The 18,738-nt window shown below is 44.4% G+C and overlaps 1 protein-coding gene across 2 annotated transcripts in view; it reads left to right on the top strand.

Moving 5' to 3' along the window:
* LOC142218314 (inter-alpha-trypsin inhibitor heavy chain H3-like) overlaps window positions 1–18,738 on the top strand; it is a 57,684-nt gene that overhangs the window by 19,802 nt on the left and 19,144 nt on the right. For both annotated transcript variants that reach the window (XM_075286939.1, XM_075286937.1), the window contains 7 exons: window positions 1,898–2,023; window positions 3,168–3,284; window positions 4,382–4,550; window positions 7,498–7,623; window positions 8,041–8,222; window positions 10,624–10,809; window positions 16,858–16,997. In XM_075286939.1, coding sequence (XP_075143040.1) covers window positions 1,898–2,023; window positions 3,168–3,284; window positions 4,382–4,550; window positions 7,498–7,623; window positions 8,041–8,222; window positions 10,624–10,809; window positions 16,858–16,997 — 1,046 coding nt within the window. The remainder of the gene's footprint in view (window positions 1–1,897; window positions 2,024–3,167; window positions 3,285–4,381; window positions 4,551–7,497; window positions 7,624–8,040; window positions 8,223–10,623; window positions 10,810–16,857; window positions 16,998–18,738) is intronic.

Raw genomic sequence — 18,738 nt, 5'->3', positions numbered from 1 at the left:
CCAAGGGCCAAAAAATAAAACACTGCTGGTGCAAGGCTGCAAGGGCCAAAAATCATATTGGCCACGTTAGATGCCCCCAGGCATGCTTCCCCTGCTTTCCTAGTTGCATTCCAGAGGTGTTGGCATCATTTGCTGAGGTGTCATAAAGGACTCGGTGACCCTCCTGAGTCAAATTTCGGTTTCCCCTGAAACAAACTTTTTTTCCCCCATAGACTATAATGGGATTCGATATTCGTTCGAATAGTCGAATATTGAGGGGCTATTCGAAACGAATATTGAATATTTCACTGTTCGCTCATCTGTAGTTAATAGCATCAATATTTCATGAGGATTTCAAGTATTTACTAAAATGAACATGTCAGGAGAGCTGACATTTCTCATTTGAGAAGACGTTTTTGCAGATGTTCGGCAGAAATGTGATACATCTCAAGTTGTTCATTATCGTTCTGTTGACAATTGCAGTTTAGCGTAAGATATTGCAATGATAAGATGTTTGTTGTGGATTTTTGCCTTTCTTTGTTCTGCCCTTTTCAGGTATACAGATTTGTGCAGTACTACATAAGTTCTGTGCATCTCCTCGTCTAAAAGCAGTCTGTCATTCTGCCATGGACTCTTTCTGCAGGAAGGTTCTCATTTGTGCCATCTAGTGGTGTTAGAAGAATTCACATGTAAATGGCTTATGACTAGCTGGCTGAATACAGGAGGAATCTAGCAAAGGCTCATAGAGCAGGAGAGTACTAGCAGCAACATGGATTTTGGGGCACTGTTTAGGGGTCACTACCTTGAGGCACATTTACAAAAAGACTTCTTTTCTTTCTTTGCTTTTGCAGCACTGCTATCTCTTGTTGTAACCCTTTCTCTGCTACTGTCCTCTAGCCTGCTTCCCCCCTTACAGCCAATGCTACCCTTACTGTTCCTAATAGCCCAAGACTTTGCTTCCTGCCACCTGCCATTGTTGCCTGCTGCAATATGATTCCTGCTGATGCCCCTTATACAGTTTTACACTGGCACATCCAATACTGTACAGTCTGCTCTCTCTAAAACTGTGCTATGCCTGTTTGCCAGTACTACCCTAGGTGCCCAGATCCCATCACACAGACATACCCTTCCATGTTTCACCAAATCTGAAGGGGTCCCTTGAACCAAAGATTTAACGGAGTACAAAACTGAAGTGATTGCAGGTGCATGTTTACCCCACATTCACACAACCAAGTTTTATCCATGAAACTGTATGTGTGCCAGATTTATCAGCCTGAACATGATGTGATTATAGTATGGAAAAGTGTGTTCCTGTCTCCCAACATGATGTTCAGGCCAGAAAATCCAGCACAAACGCAGACTGAGTGAAAACACCAGCATAGGTATAATTGATATGCTGCGATTTACAAAAACACGTTTTTTTAAATCGCACCATTTCGGCTGCGGATATTTTTCTGCAATGTGTGGATGGGATTAGCTAGAATCCCATCGACATTGCAGGTAATGTAAAACGCTGTGCATTCGCAATGTGGTGCCCCCAGCCTTTATAGGGTGGTTTAGTTGTTTATGTTGGGATCATTTATACCAATGATCCCATCATCAATAGACCACCCAAAATCTACTGTGTATGGCCAGCTATAGAGCAAACCTAACCAGCGCTGCCAGGGCACGTAGAAGCGTCAGTCGGTGACAGTATGTAGATTTTATTATTAGGGCTGAAACGTTGCCGCTGTAACATGTAAGTAACCTGTCTACATGGTATCTCGCGTCTAGATTTCTGAAAAGGAGGTACTGTAGATGCTCATGCTATGAAATATATATTTTTTTGTCTTTTTCTTGACATTTCTGGTTTTATCACAGTACATAAAGAAAAAAAATAACACCATGAAGTATTTAACGTTTCCTTTGTTGTCTTCAGGGCCATGTCTCTTTTAAACCCACAATCGATCAGCAGCGATCATGTCCGAACTGTGATACCACATTATTGGATGGAGATTTCACTGTGACCTATGATGTTAATAGAGAAACCCCTGGAAATATACAAGTGAGAGGTTCTCTATAGCTTGTGGCTGGCAAGTTATACTGTTATACTACTAACACAGCAAGACCTGGCCCTCGTACTTACTAACAGAACGCTGCTGTAGTTATACTGTGTATGATCTGCGCTCTGCATAAACAGCCACATTCTATATGGTGCATATGGCAAATTTAGCCCCGCCCACTTTTGCATTGACTCCGCCGATTCTCATTAATTTTTCATGTGCCCGCACACAGTATAATCCTCCTACAGTCACCCGTAAATTATATGTTCACCCTCTATCTCTCCCCCAGTTTCATATACACCCTTCATCTGCCCCCAGTTTCATGTCCTCTCCATCTCTGCCCCCAGATTCATGTCCCCATCTCTGCTCCCATATTCATGTCCCCCCATCTCTGCCCCCAGATTCATGTCCTCTCCATCTCTGCCCCCAGATTCATGTCCTCCATGTCTGCCCTCAGATTCATGTCCTCTCCATCTCTGCCCCCAGATTCATGTCCTCTCCATCTCTGCCCCCAAATTCATGTCCTCTCCATCTCTGCCCCAGATTCATGTCCTCTCCATCTCTGCCCCCAGATTCATGTCCTCTCCATCTCTGCCCCCAGATTCATGTCTCCTCCATCTCTGCCCCCAGATTCATGTCCCTCCATCTCTTCCCCCAGATTCATGTCCACACATCTCTGCTCCCAGATTCATGTCTCCTCCATCTCTGCCCCCAGTAGGCGGCGTTCAGCGGTGAAGCAAGGAGCTGAACTGTGACAGCTCCTTGCTTCAGCCGCGTATGTGTTCAACTCAGATCTGCATCCGCCTCTGGACGCAGATCTGAGATGAAATCGGGACATACCTCCCTCCAACCGGGACCGCGGGACATGTCACCGGAATCATGAATGTCCCGCGGAAATCAGGACGGTTGGGAGGTATATACATACGTATACAGTATATATATATATATATATATATATATATATATATATATATATACACACACACACACATACTCCATATAGCTAACAAGGCTCCTCCAAATCTTTGTCTCTGATCTTCCGAAGGTCTGGCAATGCTGAGTGTCCCCATGCCTACTTTATTCATATGCAATGATATGTTATCTATATAACAATAATAAGATATCTTTGTTCTGCTTCTTTTTTAGGTTGTCAATGGCTATTTTGTTCACTTTTTTGCTCCCCCTAAGTTGGCTGGTGTTCCAAAAAATGTAGTTTACGTCATAGACAAGAGTGGATCAATGTGGGGTAAAAAAATGGATCAGGTAAAGTATGCCATATTAATAGTCATTTGTCTCTCAACCTATTTTCTATTATTTAGATATTTTTATATCACTAAGCTATTATATAAAGAAACGTTATGCAAGTTAGGGTATGTTCACATGGCGGAAACCTTTTCCGTCGTGTGACTTTTCTGCGTGGCTAGCTGCAATGGGAGGCCGTTGTAAGTGCATCCCGCACCTGATTAGATCCAAATGAATGGTCCTAATTGTGAGTGAGTCTCAAGCCACAGACTCTTTGCGGAAATTGCGGTGTGTCCGCACTGCGGTTTTTACCACAAAGTGAGCATGGGATTCGCTAGAATCCCATCCACTTTGCCTTTACTGTAAAACTACGCGATTTTTCAAGTCGCTGTGTTTCTGTCCCATGGGGCCCTGGCCTTAAGCTAAGGCCCCACGTAGCAGGCGACAGCGAAAAAAGCACTGCAAGAAAAACCGCAGTGGCATTGCATCACATCCCCCATCGCTTTCCACAGAAAGTCGACGGAGGTTTTCTCTGTGGACCTTCTGCTTCCATTATACCTATAGGGAAACCGCCAGTGTTTCCATAGTTATAATTGACATGCTGAGATTTCCAAAAACACAACAGTTTTAAAAATCATAGTGTGATTTTTCTTCAAGGTGTGGATGTGATACGCTAAAATCCCATCCAGTATGCAGTGACCCCACATGGTGACCCCACATAGCAAGATGCTGCAGAAAAAAAAGTGGCAGAAACGCATCATGGCTTTTTTCTACAGAATTTTTCATTGCATTTTCACAGCGTTTTCCTTTGGTAACTTTCTGCTCCTATTATACCTAATCCACATAAAAAGCGTTTACCTTAGGAAACCTGAAAACCCATAGACTATAATGGGGTCCGTGTGGTTTCTGTTTGGTTTCTGCCCGAATAGGGAAAAAATGCAGAGAGAAAAGCGCTTCTTGCAGTGCTTTTTTCTACGCATTTTTCATTCGTAGAGGGGAACGTAATCCCTGTACAGAGTGGCAAGCAAAGATGTGAACCGAGCCTAAGGCCTGGAATGAAATAAATGCTGTTAATATATGGAAACTTTATTGTCAATTACTTATGTGTCTGTCTTTAGACAAAAGAAGCCCTTCTTCAGATTCTGAATGACACTGCACCACATGATCACTTTAATTTCATCCTGTTTTCCAATCTTGGTCAAACTTGGAAGAATTCTTTAGTGAAAGCAACTCCAGAAAACCTAGAAGAAGCGAGAACATTTGTCAAGAATATTTATCCAGATGGCTGTAAGTGACGTAGTCTAATGTGAACTGAATCCGCATGTTAAATAGAGAGACATAAACTACCTGCAAGTGCTGTGCACTCAGCCATGAAGAAGTATTGTATTAGTGTTATACCAGAGGATAGCCGTTTTCATGAATCCCTCATATATAGTGATGAGCAAACTCGAACTGTATAGTACAGGTCCGTGCCAAGCATTGAGGGGTCGGGTACCTGAACCCGAACTTCAACGCTGAAGTTCAGATTTGGCTCATCCCTAAAGCTGGTTGATTGACTGTTTAGCATACTATGTAGACTGCTGAGTATACTGTATATACTGTGTAGACTACTAAGCATACTGTGTAGACGGCAGAGTATACTGTATATACTGTATAGACTGCTGAGCAGCCAATGAAACAGCTTTAAAGGGATTCTATCATTAAAATGTAATTTTTGTGACTAACACGTGGGAATACCCTTAAGAAAGGCTATTCTCCTATCTTTAGTTGTCTTCTCCGTGTTGCTGTTCAGTAGAAATCCTGGTTTTCTTCAGTATGCAAATGAGTTCTCTCGCAGCACTGGGGGCGGTCCCCAGCGCTCAAACAGCACTGGGGGCGTCCCCAATGCTGCCAGAGAACTCTCTAGCGACACCTCCATCTTCCTCTGGAATGGCCTCTTCGGGCGTCTTCTTCTGGCCTTGGTTTGAAACTTCTACACATGTGCAAGTCGGCTCTGCTGTCGGGCCTCGGGCAGAGCCGAATGCGCATGACTGCCTGGTGTAAGCAGCCATTTTTTTGTGGACACTTACAAGAAAATGCCTGCTTACAGCAAGTGGCAGAGCCGACTTGTACATGCATAGACGTTTCAAGCCAAGGCCGGAAGAAAACGTGTTCTTCTGGAACAGTCTGACGCATTTGCATTATGTGTACCATTGCGTTTTTATGACAACTATGTAATCAATAAAGAAGAAGAATTTTTTATCCCACCACGGACCTTGCTGGATCTTTTTATGTCGAGGATTTTCATATACATCGCTCCGAACCGAGGGAGCAGTTTTCCGGGCAGAGTCAAGTTGGATATATACGGGTGGTGATCAATTAGCCGCAAGGAAGTACGAGTCACATTTGGGCTGAGTATTATCTTTATTTTCTCCTCTATTTTTTCAGTCAATTCATAATACTTGGTAGCACAATCTTTAGACAAAATAACTGCAAACAACCGCAGTAACCATCAATGAGTTTCTTACAATGCTCTGCTGGAATTTTAGACCATTCTTCTTTGGCAAACTGCTCCAGGTCCCTGAGATGTGAAGGGGGCCTTCTCCAAACTGCCATTTTGAGATCTCTCCACAGGTGTTCTATGAGATTCAGGTCTGGACTCATTGCTGGCCACTTTAGAAGTCTCCAGTGCTTTCTCTCAAACCATTTTCTAGTGCTTTTTGAAGTGTGTTTTGGGTCATTGTCCTGCTGGAAGACCCATGACCTCTGAGGGAGACCCAGCTTTCTCACACTGGGCCCTACAGTATGCTGCAAAATTTGTTGGTAGTCTTCAGACTTCATAATGCCATGCACACAGTCAAGCAGTCCAGTGCCAGAGGCAGCAAAGCAACCCCAAAACATCAGGGAACCTCCCACAAGTCTGACTGTAGGGAGCGTGTTCTTTTCTTTGAAGGCCTCTTTTTTTTTTTCCTTTAAACTCTATGTTGATGCCTTTTCCCAAAAAGCTCTACTTTTGTCTCATCTGACCGAAGAACATTCTTCCAAAACATTTTTGGCTTTCTCAGGTAAGTTTTGGCAAACTCCAGCCTGGTTTTTTATGTCACTGGGTAAGAAGTGGGGTCTTCCTGGGTATCCTACCTTACAGTCCCCTTTTCATTCAGACACCGATGGATAGTACGGGTTGACACTGTTGCACCCTCGGACTGCAGGGCAGCTTGAACTTGTTTGGATGTTAGTCGAGGTTCTTTATCCACCATCCGCACAATCTTGCGTTGAAATCTCTCGTCAATTTTTCTTTTCCATCCACATCTAGAGAGGTTATCCACAGTGCCATGGGCTTTACACTTCTTGATGACACTGTGCACAGTAGACACAGGAACATTCAGGTCTTTGGAGATGGACTTGTAGCCTTGAGATTGCTCATGCTTCCTCACAATTTTATTTCTCAAGTCCTCAGACAGTTCTTTAGTCTTCTTTCTTTTCTCCATGCTCAATGTGGTACACACAAGGACACAGGACAGAGGTTGAGTCAACTTTAATCCATTTCAACTGGCTGCAAGTGTGATTTAGTTATTGCCACCACCTGTTAGGTGCCTATGGTAAGTAACAGGAGCTGTTAATTACACAAATTAGAGAAGCATCACGTAATTTTTCAAGCAGTGCCAATACTTTTGTCCACCCCCTTTTTTATTTTTGCTGTGGAATTATATCCAATTTGGCTTTTTGACAATTATTTTTGTGGTTTTCCATTGAAGACAAATTAAATGAAGATAATAATACCAAAGAATTTGTGATTGAAATCATTACCTGGAAGAAAATGAGTATTATCTGACAGAATTGCAGGGGTGCCAATACTTTTGGCCAACACTGTAGCATATATCATACAGTAGTAGCTAGCAAGGACTGTCAAACTGTACTGTGGGCTAATACCAGCACTTGTAAATCCCATAAGCCCTGTATATTGTATATTGCCCTGGGTATAACATAAAAACTCTGCTTCTCTTCTACTGAATTCAAGAGGTTGGCAAACAAAGAGGGTAGCAGTGGGAAGTCTGCTTAGTAAAAAGCTGAGATCTGAATACTCCTTTAACTTTTACCCAGCTGTGATGTCCATGATCAGAGTTAGTTCTTATCATGGCATATAATGTATATCTGTCTTGTAATGGGGAATTTGCAAAAATGCAAAGAAATTGAAAAAAAAAAATCTGTGAAATGTATAGAAATGTCATAATCATTCTAATATGTTTTATTATAGCTACAAATATTAATGATCCTATATTATTGGCTGTTGAGCTGCTGAATAAAGCCCATGAATCTAAGATTGTTCCAGAGAGAAGTGTCTCCTTAGTTATACTGCTCACAGATGGAGAAGCCAATGCCGGTAGGTTAATACTTGTCATTTTCTCTGGCTTTATACTGTTATAATATTGAGGTACAGTAGATATGTATCTGTGAAGAGGGGCAAAAATAGGGCATGTCCTAATTTTTGATAGCCTGTTAGAACGAACCATTACAAATAGGTCATGTATGTAACCCAATTGAAATGAATTGACTTTAATGCAGTCATGTGACAGCTGTTAAAAAATTTGCCTTTTATATAGAGCTAATCCTTAATTTTATTATATATTATATTTATTTTTATTGAGTGGTAGAAGAAAATACAGGATATAAGCATAGAGCAACACGCACAATACTTGTGTGATGGGGGAACCATGGATCTCTCTGAGCTGCCACACATGGTCTGTACACATAGACAATCATAAAAATAGAACAATCATATCAACTTCTTTTATTTAAGGTGAGTCTAATCCTGCAAAAATCCAGAAGAATGCAAAGAAAGCCATTCAGGGGAAATACACCTTGTACAGTCTTGGTTTTGGCTCAAGTGTTGATTATCCTTTCCTGGAGAAGTTAGCATTGGAAAACTCAGGGGTTGCCCGGCGCATATACGGGGACTCCGATGCGGCGTTACAGTTGCAGGTACATTGTTTCATTGCAGGAATATTATATCATTAATCACTAAAACACAAGATTTTAATTAATAAAGACCAGCAGGGATGTTAGTGATCAAACAGAGCACTAGATAACTAGGGATGTCTGAAACACCAATTGATTATCAGCGAGAGACATAAAGCACTGGGACATTGAGGATAACCTATACTGTTTATCAGTAGCCCACTGGATCAAGCAGGATTGCACCTTGGATCCATAATTCAGGCGTGCATAGGCTTTTATGTGCACTGCAAGGAGCTCCTTCTACTAAACCTCAGATGCTGCATGTATGTTGCATCGATATGGCATCATTTTCTCTATAATATGGTGTCTGATGGATCTGTCTGGCAGTGTGTTAGGGAAGTGCTAGACAGCAGTTCCCCAGTGCTGTAGATGAACCCTGGAGGAAGGGGCACAAGAGACAGTTAGTCCTGGTCTGAAACCCCCCACTGTCCCTTCCTGCTTGCCGGTCCTATCCTATTTAATAGGCAACAACTGGACGATGGACCCTTCCTAAATACCGGACACACAAAACATGGACAAGACAAGTAACAGCAAGAGAGGTCAGCTAGCCAGGGGTCAGTAACAGTCGAGCAATGCAGTGTCAAAATCGATATCCAAAAGAATAGTCAATAGGGAAAGCCAGAGGTCAAGAATAAGAATACAATAATAAACAGCTAAAGCAAAGCCAGCTCGCACAAGGTAATAGCAAGCACCATTGTGAATGTGAGCCAAGAATAAATAGGGAGGAAGAACCCGCCCTGGAGTTGATAGGAAGGCAGGCTGTCAATCACAGGGCAAGGCTAAAATTAACCACTTCATGAACAGAGGCAAACAAGGGCAGAAGACGGGGGTGGTGGAAATTCAATTACAGAACTAGAACCGTGTTCACACAGTGCAACCAAAAACTCTAAGCAAGGAACTAAACTGCACACACTTCCTGCACCGGCTGCAGCAGAGGGTGGCGCAGTGACCCAAACAGGCAGAGGCGTTACACAGTGTCTTATCTTCTGTGGAAACTAAGGATTGCCTATATTGAAATGCAGTATCTTGATCCTTCTTTGTTACATGCCACTGAGGGGAATCAGGAGGCCAGTCACCTATAAAGCTGGTGGTCAATCTTGCCAGAATCAATAATAAAGATGAGTGAATCTCCCGAGATTTATTTCTTGTCAAATTTGCTTGAATCAGCTGCTCATTGGATTCTGTCCAAATCAAGCATGCAGTTTAGATCATGTGGTTTAGGTTAATCTCAGTCATCGAAAATAAAAACATGACAATGACAGCTATAAGCTGGGAATCTAAGCCTGCAGCAGTCCTTGTCTGGTTTCTCGAAGTCACTCATCTACATTTGAAAGTAGGTCAAAGATCACAAGTAACCTTGGACCACATTAAACCAACCAATGACATCTGCAATTGTGTTGCATCATCTCAGGTAATCCAAGAACCGGAAAATAGTCTAGATCAAGGGTGCCCAATACGTCGATCGCGATCTACCGGTCGATCGCAAAGGCCGTATGGGTCAATCGCGGGATGCAGCCAGGGATCCCCGGTGTCTGCTTGTTCACACCGCAGGCTAAGAATCATCTCTGGACACTGGCAGGCTGGGGCCTTGCACTCGTTCGCAGTCAGGGCTGCGGCGGCCCCGCCTGCAAGTGTCCAGAGATAATGCTCAGCCTGCGCTATGAACAAGCACTCTGGACACTTGCAGGCCGGGCAGCAGCAGCTCCGGGGAATAACGCGCTCCCCGTTCTTAGGGATGAAGGGAGCCGGGGTGCTGCTTCTTCACAGCGCAGGATGAGAGTCAGCTCCGTACACTGGCAGGTGGGGCCGCCGCAGCCCTGACTGCAAACGAGTGCAAGGCCCCGGCCTGCCAGTGTCCAGAGATGATTCTCAGCCTGCGCTGTGAACAAACAGACAATGGAGAGCTGTCTCCTGCTCTCACGCTACGCCCCGCCCACAGGCCCCGCCCACCCCCCGGTGGGTAGTAGATCTTATCCCTTGGTCAGTATATAAAGTAGCTCACATGCTGAAAAAGTTTGAGCACCCCTGGTCTAGATAGACTTAGTTGTACTCATTGAACTAAGTTTCATTGTAGTCATAATGATCATAACACAGACCATGCGTAGTTCAATGTGGTTCAGATTTCTGAGTCATTTTATCCTATGCGGCCTGGGTTACTTGGGTCATTTAAGAACGTTCTAAGGAATTTACTAGTTATTAAGGTGTCCACCATTTTGAGTGATTTGTGAGAAAGAAATCCGATATGAGAGTTTCACTAGAATCCTAAACTTATGGAAAATTTGGCGCATCACTAGGCTTCAGTTGATGTGTGCACCCATATTTTCTTGAAGATTTACTCAAGTAATACTTTGTTCTTAAATGCTAGGGCTTCTACACCGAAATTGCAAATCCAACATTGATTAACATCGAAATGCAATATCCTGAGAATATTATCGCCGACCTCACAAAGAACAACTTCAAGCATTACTATGAAGGCAGTGAAATTGTTGTTGCCGGACGTGTAACAGATAATGACTTAAATTCTTTTCCTGTGGATGTAAAGGCAGAAGGGGTAAGTACAGACTGTGTGCTGGGAATGTAGATATTACTTTCTCTATGTCAATTTAATTCTTTCCATTAGTAACTGGTTAAATTGGAAACTAGTCATTGGTTGGAGCTAAGGGTATGTTCAGGTTTTGGCCAATGGATTTGATGCAAATGGGTGCCAGACAGAAACAAAATTATGTTTTTTGTGTCCAATAAAAAAGTAAAACAATGGATCTTTTATTTTAATATTGAACCCTATACAAATAAATGGAACTAATTTGTATCCATTGTTAGCGGATCCACTAAACATATGGCCAAAACTCTAGAACTATATTGCTTAAAGGGAGTCAGAGCTAGTATGAAATTAACTTGTACATCATTAGCATTATATATATATATATATATATATATATATATATATATATATATATGGAGGTAGGCTCAGCGGTAGCAGCAGCGGACCCAGACAGTCACAGACAGACACCAAAATCAGTTTGAACAGGGTTTTAGCCCTGTGTGTTTATTTTGCAAAAAGGTTTAAAGGTGTTGGCAAACAAAATAAACAGGCCTTTACTTCAGGCAAAAACAGAAACACAAATACCTGCCCGGCTAGGCGACTAACTACACAGAAGCAATCTGTCTATACATGTGGCTAGCTTCAACCACACGGACAAAACAAATCAACAAAAAATACAAGCTGTGGAGCATCCACTGGTCTCACCAGTTCTCAGTTAGGATGGACAGGACCTGGCTCCACCACTCTCCCCCAGGAACTGCCCAGGACTGAAGTCTTGAGAGGTTTTATAGGCCTGTGATTAGGCCTAACTGTTCCCACCTGAGCACAAAACTCCTTCCTGCAGTAGGATGAGAAGAGGTTAATACTGACAGATGCCTTACTACAGCTATTGACGCCCTCACTCACCACACATATGAGAGGACTCTGGGGGAGATATAGTGTCCTTCCAGGACTTTTCCTGTCACTTTCTTTACATACCCTCCCCCTTTGTTCGAACCTATAGGGGCGAACACCTTTCGCCACCATACAATGTGTCCTGGATAAAGCGTCTGCATTCCCCTGTAATTTACCAGATCGGTGTTCGACCTTAAATTTAAAATTTTTTAAGGTAAGGAACCATCTCGTAACCCGGGTATTTCTCTCTTTAGCCTGAGACATCCATGTGAGAGGGGAGTGGTCAGTAATCAACCGAAACTGTCGGCCTAGCAAATAATATCGTAGGGACTCCAGAGCCCATTTGATGGCCAAACACTCCCTTTCTACAATACTGTAATTTTTCTATGCATGAGTCAGCTTTCGACTCAGGTATGTTACTGGATGTTCCTCACCTTTAATCACTTGTGAAAGGACTGCCCCTAACCCTACATCTGAGGCATCAGTCTGTACCACAAACTCTTTGGCATAATTGGGAGTGACCAAGACTGGTTGTATACAAAGGACCGATTTTAACTTTTGGAATGCCCCCTCAGCCCCTTCACTCCATTTGATGAGGCCAGTTCTCCCTCCCTTGGTCAGATCAGTCAGGGGAGCTGCAATGGAGGCAACATTGGGTATGAACCTCCTATAGTACCCCACAATTCCCAGGAAAGCCCTCACCTGCTTTTTACTTACGGGACGGGGCCAATTCTGGATAGCCTCTACTTTATTCACCTGGGGTTTGATTACTCCTCTTCCTATTGTGTACCCCAAATACCGGGCTTCCTCAAGGCCCAACGCGCACTTTTTGGGGTTAGCAGTTAATCCGGCTGCCCGAAGCGAATCTAGTACCGCTTGGACCTTCGGCAAGTGGCTCCCCCAATCAGGGCTGAAGATGACAATATTGTCAAGGTAGGCTGACGCATACCTGCGATGTGGCTTGAGGATTTTGTCCATCAACTGTTGAAAGGTGGCGGGAGCACCATGTAATCCGAAAGGCATAGTTACGTACTGGAAGAGACCATCTGGGGTGGCAAATGCAGTTTTCTCTCTAGCACTCTCCGTAAGCGGCACCTGCCAATACCCTTTTGTTAGATCGAGAGTAGAGAAATACCTGGAAGTCCCTAACCTCTCGATCAGCTCGTCTATTCTGGGCATCGGATAGGCATCAAACTTTGAATTTTCATTTAATTTACGGAAATCGTTACAAAATCTGATTGTACCATCGGGTTTGGGAATCAGGACAATAGGATTTGACCACGCACTTTTTGACTCTTCAATGACCCCAAGAGCTAACATATTGTTAACCTCTTTTGTTATGGCCTGTCTACGAGCTTCAGGTACACGGTAGGGCTTCAGACTGATTCGTACCTGCGGCTCGGTTACAATGTCGTGCTCTATTAGATTAGTACGCCCAGGGGTCTCTGAAAATACATCAGTGTTTCTCTGTACTAGTTCCTTTGTCTCTTGTGCCTGTACCTTAGACAGAGTCACCGCTATCTGTACATCAGGACAATGATTACCAATTGCACCTCTGCCTTTAGTGGCAATCTCTCTAGGGGTACTTAGGGCTGACAAGGATTCCCTCTCTTTCCAGGGTTTTAACAGATTCACATGGTAGATCTGTTCAGGTTTCCTCCTGCCTGGTTGGAAGACCTTGTAGTTTACATTTCCCACTTTTTCAATGATCTCATATGGACCTTGCCACTTGGCTAGGAATTTACTCTCTACGGTGGGCACGAGCACTAACACCCGGTCACCTGGGTTAAAGGATCTGAGCTGAGCCTTTCGGTTATAAACACGGCTTTGTGCCAACTGAGCATGTTCCATGTGCTCCTTTACGATGGGCATTACTGCGGTAATTCAGTCTTGCATTTGGGTTATGTGCTCTATAACGCTACGGTAGGGAGTGGGTTCCTGTTCCCAAGTTTCCCTAGCAATATCTAATAGACCCCTTGGATGTCTTCCATACACTAGCTCGAAGGGAGAGAATCCGGTGGAGGACTGGGGTACCTCTCGGATGGCAAACATTAAATATGGCAGCAAACAATCCCAGTCCTTACCATCCTTGCTAACCACCCTTTTCAACATTCCTTTAAGGGTCTTATTAAACCTCTCAACTAGGCCATCGGTCTGGGGGTGGTAGACAGAGGTTCTCAAGTGCTTAATACCCAGGAGCTTACACATTTCCTTTGTAATTTTGGACATAAAGGGGGTACCTTGATCCGTCAGGATCTCTTTAGGGATACCAGTCCGGGAAAACATAAAACAACTCCTTGGCGATTAGCTTTGCTGAGGTATGTCTGAGGGGCACGGCCTCAGGGTATCGGGTAGCATAATCTACTACGACCAATATGTACTGATGTCCCCTAGCAGATTTCACCAGTGGTCCCACCAAATCCATAGCTATACGCTCAAAGGGCACCTCTATAATTGGGAGGGGTACTAATGGACTCCTGAAGTGGGAGATTGGTGCAGTCAATTGGCACACTGGGCAGGAGCTACAGTAATCTCGTACATGTCTGTCCATCCCCGGCCAATAGAAACGTTGTAATATACGTTCTTTAGTTTTCTCATACCCCAAATGTCCTCCCAGTGCATGCTTATGGGCTAAGTCTAGAACCACTTTTTGGAAGGGTTGGGGTACCAACAATTGCTCAATAACATTATCTCTTATTTTGCTTACCCTATACAGTAAATCCTGGTTCATAGCAAAATAAGGAAATTCTTGATCTGCCCCTGGATATTGGGACTGACCATTTATCACCTTTACATTTTCTCGTGCCCGAGACAAGTGTGGGTCCCCGAGTTGGGCAGTACCAAAATTGTCATGGGACACCTCAAGTTCTGGTAGGTCAGACACCTCCTGCTGACCTTCAGTGTCACCAGCTAACACAGTAAAAGGTGAGCTAGTTTCTTCTGGGACAGCGGCTATTGCTGGCCCACCACAGTCCGGGTCGAAAGGTTCAGGATCCATTTTCGGCAACCTTTCACACCCATCCTGCTCTTTATCTTGGTTTTTCCACAGGCTCCAGAACCCAGGAAAATCTCTTCCAAGAATGACACTGTGGAACAGGCTCTGCACTACACCGACCCGGTGACGGACTACCCCACAGGTAGTCTCGATGGGGACTTCGGCTATTGGGTACTTTCTGATGTCACCATGGATGCACAAGACCCCCACCGTACGTCCATTGTATTGGGCAGGGTCCACCAGAGTTGCACGTATCAGGGTCACCACACTACCAGAGTCCATGAGAGCAGACAGACTGTCCTCCCACAGTTACCACACACATTGGAGGATCCTCATCCATCGGCAGTTCGGCTAAACAGGCAGGTTGAGAAAACAGCGAGACTTTCTGGACACTGCTACAGTCCATTGGCTCACTGGTCAGAGGGCAACGTGCAGCCACATGACCCATCTCATGGCACCGCCAGCACCGTAAATGGGATTGGTCGCCATTTTGCGTTTTGAATCTAGGGAACACGGTTCCGGCTGCCTGCTCCCCGGGTATACCACCTTCCAGTCCAATCCTCCTCACACCCCTATTGGTGGGTATGATCTTGCCAGATTTCGGGGAGGTTGGCCGGGAGGGTGTCTGGAGGAGTTCCTCAGTGGCCTGATATCTCTCCACCAGGCAAACCAGCTCCTCTGCCGTCGTGGGCCCTGCTTGGCCAACCCAGCGTTGGATTTTAGGAGGAAGGGAGCGTGTGTACTTGTCCAGCACTACCCGTTCTACCATCTTGGCAGGGGACGCTTCTTCTGGCTGGAGCCACTTTTTCACCAGGTAGACCAAGTCATGCATTTGAGACCTGGGTGGGAGACTTTCAGAAAAAGTCCAGTGATGTACCCTTCCGGCTCGTACATGCATGTTTACATCCAGTCGGGCTAGGATTTCTCCCCTTAGCTTGGTATAGTCCCTGGCGTCTGTCTCACACAGATCATAATACGCCTTTTGTGGCTCCCTGGTTAAAAAAGGCGCCACGACATCTGCCCACTGTTCTCTTGGCAGCTTTTCTCGTTCTGCAACCCGCTCAAAAACATGTAAATACGCTTCCACGTAGTCTGTGGATGTCATCTTTTGTAGCGAACTCTGTACAGCAGCTCGAGCATTGGGTCTCACCTCCCGGGACTCAGCAGAAGACTCTCTCCCTGGCTTTTGAGCAGCCAAGGTCTCACTTAACGCAGTCAACTTCTTCATGAACATCAGATTCATTTCTTGTTGCCATTTTTCAGATGCCTCCATTGCACGCTGTTGCCGCCTCTCAGCATCCACCTGGGCCTGTCCAAGCAACTTAACCAGGTCTTCCATTGCGGCAGCGTTCATCTTTTGTTCTACCACCGCCTTCACCCAGGACATCCGGTGATAGAGCGAGAGAAAAAAAAAGGTATCTGTCTCTTTAAGAGCTGTTTTAAACTGGGCTTGCCCGCATCCAAAGCACCAAATGTGGGGGAGGTAGGCTCAGCGGTAGCAGCAGCAGACCCAGACAGTCAGAGACAGACACCAAAATCAGTTTGAACAGGGTTTTAGCCCTGTGTGTTTATTTTGCAAAAAGGTTTAAAGGTGTTGGCAAACAAAATAAACAGGCCTTTACTTCAGGCAAAAACAGAAACACAAATACCTGCCCGGCTAGGCGACTAACTACACAGAAGCAATCTGTCTATACATGTGGCTAGCTTCAACCACACGGACAAAACAAATCAACAAAAAATACAAGATGTGGAGCATCCACTGGTCTCACCAGTTCTCAGTTAGGATGGCCAGGACCTGGCTCCACCACTCTCCCCCAGGAACTGCCCAGGACTGAAGTCTTGAGAGGTTTTATAGGCCTGTGATTAGGCCTAACTGTTCCCACCTGAGCACAAAACTCCTTCCTGCAGTAGGATGAGAAGAGGTTAATACTGACAGATGCCTTGCTACAGCTATTGACGCCCTCACTCACCACACATATGAGAGGACTCTGGGGGAGATGTAGCGTCCTTCCAGGACTTTTCCTGTCACTTTCTTACAATATATATATATATATTAGTACAGGTGATAGCATTGTATACCTTCTCTAAGTACACCAGTATTTATATATAACCATTATATGGTATTGGTGATTTCTTTTATGCTTACATGAATGTTACTGTGTGAATAGGCAAAAACATCTTTAAAGTACACCGAAAATGTTAACCTTCATGAAAAGGATGATGTGGGTGAACAGCAAAAATACATCTTCGGAGACTTTACAGAGAGACTCTGGGCTTATCTCACAATACAGCAGCTCTTGGAAAAACGGTATGTAGAGGGGTGGGATGCAATGCATAAGTATAGACGTCTTCAGGATTATAGGGGAGAATCAAATTAAACCGTTTCCTCCACATGGATAAAGAGGAAAGACTTTGAGCTATTACTTTTCTGGCTAGAAATAAAGATTCACGTAGAAAGCTTCTAGTGTGCTGCCACCGGGCCTCTTCATCTAACATACCAAACAGGTAAACTTTTGGAGATAGATGAACAGGCATTCAAAGTACCAGGAGATCCACAGTCCTATATACTGTAATTTGCCAAAATTCTGAGTTATGACAGGGGCATCTAAGATACCCCATGTGAGATATACGTTCCATCCTACACAGGCGAGAGGGCATCAAGTAATCTTAGCGGATAGGGAGATTAAAATGACTCCAAGATTTCCTGAGAGGTATAATCAATGAGACTAGGGATATAGGTATGCTATTGTACCAGGATTGGTATATCCGAAAGGGACAAGGGTATGCATAGAGACTAGGGTTGAGCGATCGGGATCGGATTCCAATCGGCGATCAAGTATATTTCATGATCGCGATTGGAATTCCGACTCGATCTTTTCCAGCGGGATCGAGGTCGGAGATTATTTCAAGATCGGCTCAACCCTCAAGTGACTTTTCCCATAGGGAAGCATTAACTAGGGTTGAGGATCGGGATCGGAAAAGATCGAATACCAATCGACAATTGAGCAAATTTCACGATCGGGATCGGCTGGAAAATGATTGGAAATCGGATATTGAAATCGATCCTGAAATCTCAAGATCGGCTCAAACCTAATAGAGACCCCATATCAGTCCACAGGTCCCTGGATATTGGAGTACTCCAGTAATAGGGTAGTTAGAGATCTGACTCGCAGGCTGTTGGAGCTTTCAACAGAGTGTGTGCCTGACCTGAACAATCCGAAACAAAGGAAATCTCAGAATGTTATGAGAACATGGGAAGAATATGCCATAGTTGCCATCAATTTCTCAGCTACGGACGGCACCGTTCTTGGGAGACAGATTTGCATATTCTTCCCATGTTCCCTTGCAGTGGAGTAACTATGCCTGTATAAGTCTCCACACACCTGAGAAGGTGGTCTCTCCCTAAGGATAGACGTTATCCCCACAATCTGGTCTCACAGCCTCTCACTTAAACCAAATCAATTCTCTCTAGGCTGTGCTGATGAAGTCCAAAGAGACAGAAATGGTGCCGTCCGTAGCTGAGAAATTGATTTGGTTATAACCTCGCACAGTGGCGTAACTAGGAATGGCGGGGCCCCGTGGCGAACTTTTGACATGGGGCCCCCCCGACACCGAAGATCTCGACCGAGTCCCTCCTACGCATTCCTGCGCGCTCTATTATGTCCCATAGTGGCCCCCTGCACACAGTATTATGTCCCATAGTGGCCCCTGCACACAGTATTATGTCCCTTAGTGGCCCCTACAGGACTAAATACTGTCACCGCTGACCGCTATACCAGGACAAATTGTGGATAAAAAAAAATCTGGTCCTGTGCATTACAATTTAGTAACTCCATGTGCCTCATATTAATAGAAGTTAACCCCATCATCTCCCTCACATTAACCCCTGTCTGCCTCACCATAAGAGTTACTGATATGTGAGAGACATGGAGGTAATAATAAAGTATCTTCATTACTATTACCCCCAAATGTCTCACATATCAGTAACTCTTATGGTGAGGCAAACAGGGGTTAATGTGAGGGAGATGATGGGGTTAACTGCTATTACT

This window comes from Leptodactylus fuscus, chromosome 9 (genome assembly GCF_031893055.1).
Source record: "Leptodactylus fuscus isolate aLepFus1 chromosome 9, aLepFus1.hap2, whole genome shotgun sequence".
Taxonomy (NCBI): Eukaryota; Metazoa; Chordata; class Amphibia; order Anura; family Leptodactylidae; genus Leptodactylus; species Leptodactylus fuscus.
This window is presented reverse-complemented; position numbering and strand designations above follow the sequence as displayed.